General features: G+C 37.5%; 1 protein-coding gene and 1 long non-coding RNA gene across 2 annotated transcripts; both read right to left on the bottom strand.

Annotated features, from left to right (window-relative positions):
* Positions 1–2,382: 2,382 nt before the first annotated feature.
* On the bottom strand, positions 2,383–8,284 carry rps4x (ribosomal protein S4 X-linked). The gene is made up of 7 exons (XM_051898971.1): positions 8,129–8,284; positions 7,571–7,648; positions 7,081–7,261; positions 4,249–4,346; positions 3,941–4,112; positions 3,693–3,850; positions 2,383–2,542 (listed from the first exon to the last, which is right to left on the bottom strand). Exons 1-7 carry the CDS (start codon positions 8,129–8,131, stop codon positions 2,441–2,443), a joined length of 792 nt encoding a protein of 263 aa, XP_051754931.1. The 5' UTR covers positions 8,132–8,284; the 3' UTR covers positions 2,383–2,440.
* A 1,556-nt stretch (positions 8,285–9,840) lies between these two features.
* On the bottom strand, positions 9,841–14,457 carry LOC127515392 (uncharacterized). Its single transcript, XR_007930816.1, has 2 exons — positions 12,833–14,457; positions 9,841–11,458 (listed from the first exon to the last, which is right to left on the bottom strand). It is a non-coding gene; the product is annotated as an uncharacterized LOC127515392 (long non-coding RNA).
* Between the last annotated feature and the right edge of the window lie 168 nt (positions 14,458–14,625).

Genomic DNA, 14,625 nt, shown 5'->3' with positions numbered 1-14,625 from the left:
GGTCCCTGGACTAGCTAGACTCAAATTATTTTAAGATTTATTATTTAAGTGATTTATTTCCAGTATGCCCATTTCAATTATATGAGGAAAAAAATCAGGCTTTGGTAAATCATAATTATGACTTAAAAAGTATAAATTAGGAGATTCTAAGTCATAATTATGAGTTAAAAAGTCAAATGTTTGTCAATTGACTTTTTATCTCATAATTTCAACTTTTTGACACAACATTGACTTTATATATCATACTTATGAATTTTTGTCACAATTTCAACTTTGTATGTCAATTTATTTCCATCTTTTTATTGTGCGATAACCATGGAAGCCCATTTCCACCACAAAATCATGCTTTGGTAAATCATAATTATGACAGGACAAGTCAAAATTATGACAACAATGTATAGTTAAGACAAGTCAAAAATATGACATAGTAGTCATAAGATAAAATGTCAAAATCATGACACCAAGTCATAATTGTGAGTTAAAAAGTCAAAAATTTGTAATAATTGACTCTGCTTCATAACTTTGACTTTATATGTATTTATTATTCTTTGTACCACTTTTTTTCGTAAGTGGAAGAAATAGGCTTCCATATATGACAGAGAAACACCTAGCAGAAGTCCACCAGGACAGGGAGGCGGGTGAGTGGTTTCAGGATGATTATGCTTTCCAATGCCGCAGAATGTTTAAACTCAAGGACACCAAAGTCTGTGTGTTTTTAGTTTGTATTGCGTTCTGGCAGACAGCCCCTGCAATGTGTGTTGAGGTGAGCCGTGCTGAGCTGCTGTGGACCAGCAGGCCAAAGGCTGCAGGAGGAACAGGCTGAAGCTCAGCAGGACCCATATGGCCTTCTGGAGTTGAGCCTCATCTATGTGGCACAAGAGGAAAACATACACACAGGTGTGTTCCAGTCTTATCGAATCAACAAATCCAAAAGTAGAATCATCTATACAAATATTTGCTCTAGTTCATAAACACCCACTCAAACACTGCAAATGCTAAGATATGAGTTCAGTATACTGCTGTGCTGAAACCATCCTGCTTATTTAACTCTTAGATACATTTTTAATTAAACATAAACTTTAGTTTAAAAGCTGAACACCTCAGTTACAGCTTTTCCACAAACTATGGGCCTATTTACACTTGTCACTCAATGTATTTTCTATCCGACCAAAGAAAATGCATGAAGTGGCATCTTCTACATTTTGAATTAAATATTAGATTAAAACATTCCTATTCCCAATCTCCTTCATAAACAGGAACGTGTATATTTATAAGGTCTAAATCGCATCATTTTGATCTTCTATATATAGAATACATAAAAAAATCATGAGATTTAGACCGTATTAATGTTCTACAAGCAGCTTTATACAACATGAGTAGGTCAGTCTTATGGGGGGGAAATATTGAGATTACATGATCAGCCCAACAGTAGGCCTACATGTCAGTAACCTGTTAGCATTTTATTCTCAATCATGACTGAAAGGCTTACTTTGGTGTGATACCGCAACCACACCACCAGGTGTCAGTAAGAGTACAACTGCCAATTCAGCCATTCAAGCTAATCACCGAGTACACCTGTCCCCAATGGTAGCACTTCCGGTATTTGCACTTGACTTGCATGAAATATTTCCTGTATTTGGTTCAAGTGGGCATTAAGACTGCAAGTCTGTGTAGCACTTTTGATAAGTGATACATAGTCGGACACATAGTATAGTGTAAAATGCAAGTAAAGTTTTGACAGCTCTTTATTCACACATCTGGAATAAAAAAAAAAATAAACTTTTAAATGTCTGTTAAAGCAGTATGCAACACTTCAAATCTTACCAAATTAAATGTAATATCTAAATAATATAACTTACACTGGAAAGTTTCTCATCAAGTGATTGAGGCACAAGTAACTGAACAATGAATGAATAGGATATGCACTTGGCCTTGACACAGAATTTAGTGTGCATTAAGGGCACTGAGCTTTGGCATTTATCAGACTTGGGACAGCCTTGCACACTTCTCGTTGTGCACACACACTGAAGTGGCCAAGACCACAAGTGTGGGTACTGGGACAGGCCCCTTAAGTGTCAACATCTAGTTTAATTCTGGAACCAAACTTTATTTGAAATGTTAAAATGGGTGTCACCAGTTATGAAAATCCTGTGGAAAACTGGCAAAGGGGCCATAAAAATTCTAAAAATTATCTAAATCAATACATTAATATATTTACAAAAACTAGGAGAAAATATCAGTATCTGAAGATTTTATTGAAAAATATTCAAACTTCTGGAAGACAGAGGGGCCATAGTCAAAAAGGATCAAGAACCATTGCTGTAGGCCATACACAATTTTTATTTATTTATTTTTTTTTTTAAAAAAGGACATGATTCACTGTAGTTGTAAATAACTTTTTATTTTGAAATCAAGGTGTGCGCTAGTCCAGTTAGTTGACTTAGCTGCTGCTCTGTTTGGCAGCCAATCTCTTGTCTCTCTCCTCAGCAATGGTCAGGCGGATACCCTTTCCACGTGGCAGGGAAACCCATGGCTTGTTGCCCTGATGACAGAGACAGTATTAGTACAACAATAAACTTGTAATACTGCAAGATGTGTTTAAATCTGCAAAACTGCTTAAACTCTTGGCACATTATGGATGATATGAATGGTAATGTTTTTCAGGGTGCAAATATGATCCTTTATGAAGTACTAACAAACTTCAAGATCATCATGTGCAGTGTTGGGGGTAACTCAAGAAACAAGAGTTACATAATCAGATTGCTTTTTTCCAAGTAACAAGTAACATCAAAAAAAAAAAAAAAAAAAAAAAAAAAAAAACACTAAAAATGATCTGGGTTACATTTTAAAACAAGTGGTTAAAGTTACTTTTGTTTTTTGACACCTCTCCTGCCCCCATGTTGAGAGGAATCAGGAGTGAAGTGCAGGGGTGTTGTTTGTGTGCTGTGTGAACATGCTTATTGTAGTTCTAGACTAAATGTGAGCATGCATTTACTCATCTCACTTGCACAAAACCAGATTCACTATTGAATAAAAAAAACGGGTGAAATGCAAACTCAGATTATTATGCAAATCTGCAATTAAATGTTAAATACAAATTTACTTTATGCATTTAAAATCTCTCTTTATCAACCAATGTCTTTGTTGCTGACATTTGATGATCCAATTTAACCACACCAATAAGCAAAATGACTTGAGATGAATGTCACATTGGTTTCATTTTTTTTTGTTTTTATTGCTGAAGGAAAGAGTGTTGGACATTTCTTCTGCTTCCTGTTCTTCAATCCAGAATAGCAGCACAGCCAAAAGGTTTGATTGCGTTAGTTTTACAGGTGTGAATTTGCATTCCACTTTTGCCATAAAATGGCCTTTACATTTGCCAAAAATAGAACTTGTCCTTATTAAAAACAAATACAAATAAGCAGCCAAGAAAGTAACAATACATTACTTTCCATTAAAAAGTAACCATGTAATCAGTTACTTTTTAGGAAGTAATGCAATATTGTAATGTTACTTTTAAAATTAACTTTCCTCAACATCATGTGACAATGTCACGTGTAGAACTGTGTGCAGAAAGTCACAAGTCTTCATTTTGAGCATTAGAGCACATACTAAGCATGGTCAACTGCTTGCTAACAGCTTAATCATCCCATTTTAAACAATGCACAGCAAACTTTGAATCCTCTGCTCACCTTGCCAATGACGAAAATGTTGGTGAGCCTGGTGGCAAAGCTGTTCCCAGTGCTGTCTTTAACGTGCACCACATCAAAAGAGCCAGGATGCTTCTCTCTATTGGTGATCACACCAATACGCCCCAAGTTGGCACCTCCGGTCACCATGCACATGTTGCCTGTTTACACACATGGGGGGGGGGTTAACTTTAAGTCTTTGTCAAACAAATGGACAAAGACTTAAAGTTGAAGACCGTTTGCTCACCAACCTGTCTCAAACTTGATGAAATCTGTAATTTTGCCTGTGTCCAGGTCAATACGGACAGTGTCGTTGACCTTGATAAGAGGATCAGGGTAACGGATGGTGCGGGCATCATGGGTCACCAGATGTGGGATTCCCTTTGTGCCAATAAGGATTTTCCTCACCTTGCACAATTTGTACTATAACAGAACAACAGCATTAGCTCAAAAAACATGCAGTCTCAAAAAAAAAAAAAAAAAAAAAAAAAAAAAAAAGGTGAAGTGACAAGATTAAAGATACTTTGATTTATGTAATATACAAGAAGATTAAGCTCACCTTGGCCTCCTCATTTGTGATGCGGTGAACTGTGAAGCGTCCCTTGACATCATAGATCAGCCTGAAGTTCTCTCCAGTCTTCTCAATGCTGACCACATCTGAAAACGGCAGCACAACAAATTTTATTAACACATGACCATCAGATTGTCAACTCAGCTTATGTTTTACAACATCATTCTGATAAACAACCTGCCGCATCACTTGAGCTGGAAAAATCAGTCACAGCAGATTAATATCCTGTTGGCACTTACTAGGCAAGTATGGGTGCACAGTGGAAATGCAATGTGAAGGAGTGTTATAACAACACTGAGGGATTAGTCACTCGATGTGACGTTCGCAGTTCCACCATCTGGTAAGCCACAGCTCACATGCTCAATTGTGAGTGCCTTGTCTTATTGTATAATTGAATGCAATAAAATCAGCAGCCAACTATATGACTGATATTTCTGGAAAATATAATTTAAGTGTGTGGCCCAGTGAATCACTTCACATACACTACAGTGCCAGATTGTGGCTGCATGATAAACCACACATTTCTAATCACAATGAGATGAATTTGGTGAAAAAACATTTTAGATCCGGGGTACTCAACTCTGGCCCTTGAGGGCCACTTTCCTGCAGTTTACCTCCAATCTTGATTAAACTCACCTACCTGCAACTTTCTAGTAATCTTGAATACCGTGATTAGCTTGTTCAGGTGTTTGATTAGGGTTTAATTAGCTAAACTCTGCAGGAAAGAGGACCTCAGGAGTTGAGAACCCCTGACCAACATATTGGGTTTCTCATCCTAAACATTGAATATCCTCTGCCCAATGCCCAAATACTGAGAAGGCCTAAATAGGTGTATAGGTTTCTAGCTGAAATTGTGCAATCAGCAGAGGTTTTTGAAAGTTCATAAACATTAAACACTCAAGCTAAAGAGCAACAATGATGTTTGTGTAGCATTTCAGTATTATGCAGCTGGGACACTTGAGGATTGGGAATATTTTAGTAAAAGCCTTGAATAGCACATTTAGACGTCATTGATTAAACTTCAGAAGACACCTACAGTATTTCTTCATGCAAAATGTTATTTTTGAATATTTAAGCTCTAAAAGATAACTTACAAGAGTTTTCACAATTATCTAGGCTGTGGCGCCCTGGCACAATCAGTTCATAGTGAACCTAAAATATTTTTACACTTCTCATAACAAAAAGTTTGAAGGTGTCAGAGCACCAAATTTGTACATCAGTGAATTAACAATTTAAAGTGGCCCAATTCCATGGGAAAACCTCAAACTTGGCAACACTTTGGACTTGGGAATGCAATGTGCGGCAATTACACTTTACACATAGGGATGTGCATGGGTACTCGAGTACTCAGACGTGACCGCGACGATCGATCATGACAGGCCTGATTGGTTATGGTTAGGACAGCATGCCGTCCAGACCGGCAAAAGAGTGAAACTATAAATTTGAAAGTGCACAGTGATGCCTTGAACCACTTTGATCATGAAATACAGTTAAGTGCTAGGTGTGCAGTGCCAAACTGCCATATACATAATGACTGAGAACATATTGTGAATTCTTTGTGCTTTGGTTGCCTGTGTTTCAGCATGTAGTTACGAGAGCACATCCACACCAGGAGTAACACTTTCTGGCTAGTAACTTGGTTCAAGTTCACTTGCGTCTTTTTGTGCAGATACAAGTTGTAATGTTACACTTATATTGTGCATCTAGGACAACTGATTAATCTTATATAGGATGCGTATCATATAGAACAGACTTTAGTTTTACTGGTGTTCTTTCACTCTTCAGTTTCACCTCATACAGTTATTCCTTTTAGAGGTTTCTTTTCCAAAACACTGATGCATTACTGAACTAGCAGTGTTAATTTTCTAGTCAAACTTTATTATTTTAACAGATGTCATTTTTATTTGTCAACATTTTTCATAAGTGTTTTAATTTAAATATTTACATTATCGCCATGACATAGACGCCCAGCCCCTGCACACACCCCACCACAGAGTACTCGTTTTTGAGATCTATCAATATTTGAAATAAAAACTGACAAATGCCCATCCACATTTCACCATTTGAATAATTTCCGAATTTTCTGGGTACCAATAATTGGAGCATTTCACTGGATTTGTACTGAAACGTTCATAATCCTGTTGACACAGGAACTTAAAGGTTTCACTGCAGCTGTCTGCCACCATAAAAGACTGAAGGAAAAATGCTGTAATTCACTATAAAGTGAAATTACTAAATACTTTTATTTTACAGGTTAATTGTATCACAATAATATATTTCGGTCTTACAGGTTGCTTCCAATCAGCATGAAGGTAAAGGTTCATTAAGATCATTAAGGTTTCCCAGGCAAGTGTCTAAAGACTAAAACAAAGATGCATTCCTGAGAAGTTGATTAAAGTGAAGGGAGTTTGATTAAAACTAGAACAAATATCTGCCAACGGGCTCAGAAAAATCAGCTTAATTCAAAGGGAAGTGACATTTGTTCTTTTTTAAGCATAAACTCACAATTTTGTTAATTTGAGAGTTTATATTTGAATCTCAAGTCAATGTATCAATTTAAAGACTTAGATATTTAAACTGGAAAACAGGACAAAAATACTGAGCAAGATATTCTTTTTTTTTTGCAATGCATGCAACATTTAATGCCATGACTTTCTGAAATTAAAACGTTCTGCCTTGATTTAAGACCTTTTTAAGGTCTTAATTTGTGTAAGGGTGAATTAAGACTTTAAGACCTGCAGAAACCCTGAGGTGGTGTATAGATGACCACTAAAACAACAATTTAGTGAAGGTATCCAAACAGAATGCAGCAGAACTCACCCATGAAGCCAGTGGGGTAGGTGACATCAGTGCGGACCTTGCCATCGATCTTGATGAACCTCTGCATGCAGATCTTCTTGACCTCATCTCCGGTCAGAGCGTACTTGAGGCGGTTCCTCAGGAAGATGATGAGGGGCAGGCACTCCCTCAGTTTGTGGGGACCGGTGGAAGGACGAGGAGCCTATATAAACCAAAACAAAAATCAATCCACATCCACTTGTTGTATTAGTATGTATGCAGTGTCATATTGCTTTAGTACCATATGAAAATACAGATTATTATTGATACCAGTAATATCTCAATTGCATGCACTGAACTGGTCACACAAGGCCAAAATGAATTCTAAAAGACCCTAATCTTCATCTGATGCGAGTACAGCACATCATTTTAAACATTTTCTCTCAAAAGTGCTCTACGTTTCTCTATATGTAAAACTTTAACAAATACAAAAGTAGTGAGTGCATCTTTATGAAAGCAAAGCATGACTTACAAATACTCCAGTGAGTTTGTCCAGCATCCAGTGTTTAGGAGCTGCGACGCGCTTCAGATGCTTCTTCGGTCCTCGGGCCTGAAAAATAAACAATTCAATCAGCACAGAGAGAAAATCAGTACATACATAAACGCATGACATATTGTCCTGCAATATGGACACAAACTCGGCCAGGCGAGGCCTACAGAGTCCTTCCTGCCATTAAAACGTAAAGCGTGCTATTTAAAAAGTGTAAACTTACTTTAAACTTTACTTTCTATTGATTAAAATAGTATTAAACCACTGAACCAGTAAAGAAAATATGTATACAAGTCACATTTCTCCATCATGTAACAGCGAAATCTCCTCTACCGCTAAAGAGAGACCGCGGTTGAGCTAAGCATTTTCCGTTAACCTTTTAAACATTACATCTGCTCTTCATCATGACAATTTGTTTGTTGTTCATCGTACAAGGGGTAAAAGAGCAGTATTTGGAACACAAATGGAAAACTTTACTCTTCTAAAACGTTGATGATTGTGGATTATTTTGGACGGGCCTCGCTAAAGAAACGCACTCACCATGTTGGAGAATGGGGAAAAGGACCAACCACTTCCTGTCAGCGGAAGATAAGCTGAACTACCGGTGCCGAAGAAGGACAAGCGAAGCTTCTCCCAGAAGCTGTACAAGCGTGTGCCATCAAGTGGGGGAGGTCTGTAATCACACTCCAAACCCAGCATTGGTACTGAGACGTGCATCTGTTTTAGTTTTTGTTCCAGTACTAATAATATTTTGAGCCTTCTTCGAAATTTGTATCGATAAGTATGTTTCTTCAAGTAGGTACGGGGCCTACTGCCTCATTACTCTTACGCACATTGTCACTGGATAAAAAAAATCAGCTAAATTTGTAAAGACGTTAAGTTCATAGTATGCTTTTATCACAGTATCACAAATGAGTGTACATCAAGGTGAATTTTAACTAATTTGACTGCTTTTGGCTCTGGTGCTATGCATAGCAAATTGGAAATTTATTAGGAAATTACAGCTGTAACTTTATTTCCTCCTTTCTCTAATCAAAATATTTCCCAATGTTTGGGAATATTATTTTAATTTTTAACTTTTTCCATGTGCCCTAAACATTTTTAATTTCCATCCTTTTAGACTTTTGTAAAATCCCTTTGACCAACAAAAGCCAGTTCCTTGAATATACATGATTGATGTTATCCTATAGGATTATCAGTGGGTTTGATCCTTTGTGATGTTTATAGTATTATTTCATATTTCTTAATCTAAAACATTGCATTTAGGGAAAAACAACATCTTTAGTGGTTAAGATGAGGAAAAGCCCATTTATAACTTTATATTTTAATTGTTCAAGTAACAAGTGCTTGGAAATTCCAGGATGTGAATCGTCAGGGCCACTGTGTTATCAGAAGCAAATAAAGCATAGTCATCCACTGATCACTAGACAATGGCTTGAATACCATTAGGATAGTTCACCCAAAAATGAAAATTCTGTCATCATTTCTTCACCTTCAAGTTGTTCCAAACCTGAATGAGTTTCTTTCTTCTGCTGAACACAAAAGAAGATTTTTTTTTTTTCTTTCAATACTATGGAAGTCAATGGGGTCCCTCAACTGTTTGGTTGCAAAATATCTTATTTTGTGTTCAGCAGAAGAAACAAATTCATACAGGTTTGGAACAATGATGACAGAATTTTCATTTTTGGGTGAACTATCACTTTAACCATTCTGTGGCCTGTTTGAGTCCCTTCTTGTTCAATAATGTTCATATTTTATTTGTCCTTGTCCTTTTGCTTTGTAAATACGGTTCATTAAATTTCATTTTATTTATTGTTTGATTTTATGCCCTTCTTCATGAGTAGTGTGCTCCAGACGCAAGTTAAGGATATGGCTAAGGATATAGTAATAAATTCAACATGAACTGATGCGAACATGTTTCTACATTTAGCTAAAGGTTTGTGTATTTATTGCGCTGGCCACTAGATGGCAGTACTAACCAGTTAGTGAGCATCACTTCCTAGCTCGGGATCTAGCGGAGACCGCTCGGGAACCAGAATGTGATAATGTTATTTTAGCTTCGCTAAACAGGTTTATATTCCAGACAATCTGAGCTCAGTTGTTACCAATGTGCATTTTAAATATTGACTTGATTAAATACTTGGCACTGGCTTCTTAATTCACCCTAAATCATTAAGCAGTGCGATTTTTCTGCCTGTTAAATGTGGAAATCAGTTAAAAGTGTTTTTAATTGGAAAGAAAAAGACTAAGTGTTGTGCTTTGTTACTTTATTTTCTCACATTCACAGAAAAAGAAAAAAAAAAAAAAAATACACACTTTTAAATATAGGTAATAACTCTCTTATGTAGAAAAATAAATGAAAGAAAAGTGCTAAATGAAAAAATCTTTGATTAAGGTTTCATTAAGTCACAAATTTCAAAAACAGTAAAGTAAAATGACAGAAAATATCTGACAGAAAGATCTTTTTCAATGGGTAACCAAATGCATTTTAAGCATGCATGCTAACAAAAATGTCTACCATATTTGTGGATTTTGGACAAGGCCTGCATATATCTACATTACAATTAACTTATTTTATTTATATAGCCTACAAGACAAAAAAAAAAAAAAAACTGAACTGAGTAAGTAAATTTAGAGGGAAAAAAAAAAAGTAGGCAATACATTTTTTGGATGAACATTGATAAGTGCATAAACGAATCATCTCTAGACAAACATATAAAAATAAGGCTATCACACCATGCAGGCTGACTTGTGGGGTAAACAGACACGTCTCATTAATATATTTAACCATGGAAAACCTTCGGCCAGGTTGAGTTCCTCGGTGACCAGCGAGGCTTGTGATGACATGGCTTCTCAAGGGAATCTCACGAATGATAGAGGGGCTCAGCTGAGCGCACCAGTTTCACGATCACCTTCCATTACACACATGTAATACCATCCCACCGTTTGTCTGGATAGGGTCGGAACAAACAACAGGCAACCAGGCAAGAGTAGCCTTTGTTCTTTACAAACCATGTTTGCTGTATATCTCTTCCTCCTCCAACCTCACATTGAGGTGACTTTTCAAATCCATTCCACATATCATGATGTGGCTTTTATAAGGGTGTGAATGAGCTTTGGAAATATAGACGTCCCTAAGGCAGCGGAAAACATCTTAAGGATGGCCGTTTTGGTAAGCCTGCTTAGTCCACTTCTTTCTGAGATTCTTTCTCCACAGAAAAGACTACACAGAGTCTCACGAACAGAAGTCTCGAGCAAACCTACGTCAGTCTGTAAATAACAGCTCTCGACAGTTCAAATCTGACAGTTAAATACTCTTTTTATAGGCAAATTTGATTGCCGTTCATTTGACACTTTGATTTTAAAGACCGCAGGAGATTTGGTGGAAACCAAGAGGGTCAGCAGCCAGCCGGCACATCCGCGATGAAGTCAAACTCGTTCTGACCCAGCCAAAGCTCTGGAAGCTCATTGGCACGGTCCAAACCCAGCTCCACCACTAGCGACATCAGAACTTCCTCATCGACCGGATCAGAATCAATGATCCCAGGTGCCTGTGCCGCCCCAGGAGTGGCAATCTGTCCTGTGCCCAGCATCGTGGCTCCATACCCTCGTCCAGGGTCCGGTTGTAGCTGCAGAGGACAGATTCTGATAGTGACTGTTGAGTTTCTGGAGCTGCATGGAGGCTATGAGATGCTGGCCGGACTGCAGGCAGAAAGGCTGGGGCTTTCCCAACACAGGGGAGCTGGGATGGAGAGAAGCAGAAGCAAATTGAGGGCTCGTCTTGCCTGAACCAGAGTAGTGCAGGAGGGAGAGTGAGTCGCGGTCCTTCATAGTGGCACTAAACACAGCAGTCTCTTTAGATGGACACACCTGAAGGAAAAGATGACAACAACATGAACGTTTCTTAAAAACATCTTTTGTGTTCCAAAGTAGAAAGAACGTTATACAGGTTTGGAACGACTGCTGGAAAACACTACACGACTTTTAAAATGTGAACAATTTTAAAATATTCCAAAATAAAACTGGACATCATACACTACACCAAAGTTTCCCATATAGAGGTTCATGAGGGAACTGCAAGGGGTTCGTGAATTGATGAAAAGCTACTAGCAGCAAACAAAAGCAGCCTTAAATGATGATGATTTTTGGGTGAACTATGCCTTTAACTGAGATCACAAGGCAAGAGTTTATCAATGGCTCAGAAGGGCAGCAAGTCATATGACTTTCCAAGACCATTTGTAGAGATGAGCCATTCATAATCCGCTCAGATGTGGGGTTAATTATGGAGTACGTGACAGCGTCCTGTGACTCTATATCCTCATGTGTCTCACATGTGCTCTCACACACGGAGGACAAGTAATGAGGCACTTAATCATATGTGCTGCTCCACTCTCCTCAATCCCCACTTAAAGCCGTTCTTTTGAGGAAGGCATAATTGCTGAAAGCTGGCATGCAGCTGCAATGGACCTCCAGCAACGAGCAACACACAGGCTCATCTCAGCGCCTCTCCCAGACATTGACAGCTGTAGGGCATTCATTTCCACATCTTTGTGTTTAGCTCATTGTATTCATTATTCATGGCCTGGAAGCAGTCACATACAACACGATGAAGCCTACAACTTAATTAGACCAAGACAAATGTAAAACCGAACATTGCGGTTATCTGATATAAGCCTAACTTCAATATTTGACTATAGGATTGTTTAGTACATCCTATGAGAAAGCCTCATAAAAGTATTTAATAGCCAACATTACTTTAAAAGTTGTCAAAAAATATAACCATTTTCCACAATATCAATCTTATGTCACAATCTGTCTGGTGAACTAGATAACTGCTCTACTATCACTAGCCAATGAGATGTGGGTTAGTGGTGTCAGTTAAACTGTCAATTATGACACAAACAGGATTAGAACATTAGCTGATAACATTCACCTAACTGATTTAAACAAGCTGGATTACAACCAGTTACTGGCTTAGACCGAGAATTTGTTGCGTAATAAATATTATTCATTAATGGATGTGGAAAATGTAGATAATATTATAAACAAAAATGATAAAAGCTAAATTTATCAACATACTTCAGAATAATTATTAACTCGTGTCCGTTCGTCATTTAAACAGTAAACATGGAATATAATTTAAAATCAGGCTACTGGAATGTGTGCAACTTGCAGAGTGAAAATATAAAAACAAATTGCTAAATAAATAATTTCTTAATTTTCTGTATTTATTTAATAACTTACCTTTATATGAGCAATTGTCAACTTGCGTTCGTGTTGCTAATCCAGTACGACGAACAGCTTTTTATAATTTTTAAAAATCACTATATGCGTAAACTTAACACTGCATGAAAATAAAGCTGTTGAAAAAAGGTACTGCTGTATTTGGCAAGAACAGATCCTAAGTCGACGCTGGACGTGAAGTTAGAGAAATGTTTCCAGTCCTGCTGCAGGAGAGAACCCTCAATGAACTGTTACTGAATCAAAGGCATTAGCCTAAATACACACACTCGACGCTCTCAAGAGGGATCCGAGCCCGCTCACAAACATGGGATGGAGCACCTGCGGAACCGGACTGAGAAAAGGCGACGAAGGGTCAGGTATGAGCCAAAAATTTACAACATTTGAATGATCAAAAGAAATTAATATTTTATTTACTCACCTTCATGTTGTTGCAAAACCAGATTTTTCTTCACTGTACTGGCACCATAAAAGTAAATAAAAGTCCGTGACTGCACATGATGTTGAAGCTTTGCTGTTACGAATAGGCCTGTTTATTTGTATTAACACAGTGATATTTTTTCGAATTTCAAAATATGCTTTAGAGGCTTCATGGAAACATGATGATGTGTTTCATGTGGCATAGAAGTCTGGAGTAGTTTACAATTCAAATTAATATGGGCTCCGTGTGCCAGAGTGGAATATTTTCCGCGTTTTCTATTCAGTGCGCGGACAGGGCAGATGCTCACTCACTATTCACACACCTCAATCACTGTTGCCATAATAGCTCACTTAATTATCACAGACACACCACAGGCAGTAATTAAACAACGTCGGTAAGACAATTAACCCTGAGTCGTACAGGTATTTTAAACAAAATATGGATACCATAAATTGTTTTTTTTCCTTCAAAGTAAAGTTCTTTATGATAACTCCCCCTAGCAAAATACTGCTGCAAAATGTAGGCCTATAAGTAAACGGACAAAATGAGAACTTGTCACATTTGTCATTCTTCGCAGAATCAGAAATTAAATTGAACAGCGTAAAAACCTGTTCCGACCGAAACCAATGTACATGAGCTGCTCGTCTCAGTATTGACGAGAGATGAGACGCAGCCAAACGGCTTTTTTCTTTTCCGTTTTAACGGGTTTAAAGACCGCATCTGTCGTCATTCATGAAGACACTTCACATGTAGATTAGGAGGGAAGTGACGGGTAAAGGAGCAGGGATTTGCTCTACTCCTGTGGGAAACGTTATGCAAATGAAGACAAACGGTTTTGACATGCCCTTTGTTTGTCACAACTCAAGAACTAATGTCATAAAGGCCACTTTTGTAAAGAGTAATGGGTCACACTCCTCGAATAGGCCTACTTCATTTTGGTCCAGTGCTGACAAAAATCTGTATAAATCTGTTTGTGATTAATGGAGTGAATAGAAGATCAGACTGAGTGAAAGGTTGAACACGTCGACAGATGAACACTTTGCATAAAATTCGTTGGGATATCAAACATACAACTAGATGAGCAGGTGTCAGTAGGCTACAAACAGTCCAGGCACGATCAACAACCTAAGGTAAACTTATTTTAGGCAGTTATGGCTCAGTGACAAATAAGGTGCCCGAGATGATTAAAAAAAAAAAAAACTTACTTAAACACATTTTTACACAGGCTACACATAGTTTTCAGATATTAATATTTTAAAACAATACTGGTAAATTTATAAGGAATAATTAAAAGATTTCTTTTTAAATCAACTTTTTAAGACTTATGAAATTTATGAATTTTAATTCAGAAATTGAAAACATTCATAGAAAGTAT

Source organism: Ctenopharyngodon idella, chromosome 7, assembly GCF_019924925.1.
Source record: "Ctenopharyngodon idella isolate HZGC_01 chromosome 7, HZGC01, whole genome shotgun sequence".
NCBI classification, from domain to species: Eukaryota; Metazoa; Chordata; class Actinopteri; order Cypriniformes; family Xenocyprididae; genus Ctenopharyngodon; species Ctenopharyngodon idella.
This window is presented reverse-complemented; position numbering and strand designations above follow the sequence as displayed.

Coding starts and splice junctions, on each gene's coding strand:
- rps4x (XM_051898971.1), bottom strand. Junction 4,113..4,248: donor TCACAAATGAGGAGGCCAAG/GTGAGCTTAATC, acceptor GTTCTGTTATAG/TACAAATTGTGCAAGGTGAG. Junction 2,543..3,692: donor ACATTTTCGTCATTGGCAAG/GTGAGCAGAGGA, acceptor CTCTGTCATCAG/GGCAACAAGCCATGGGTTTC.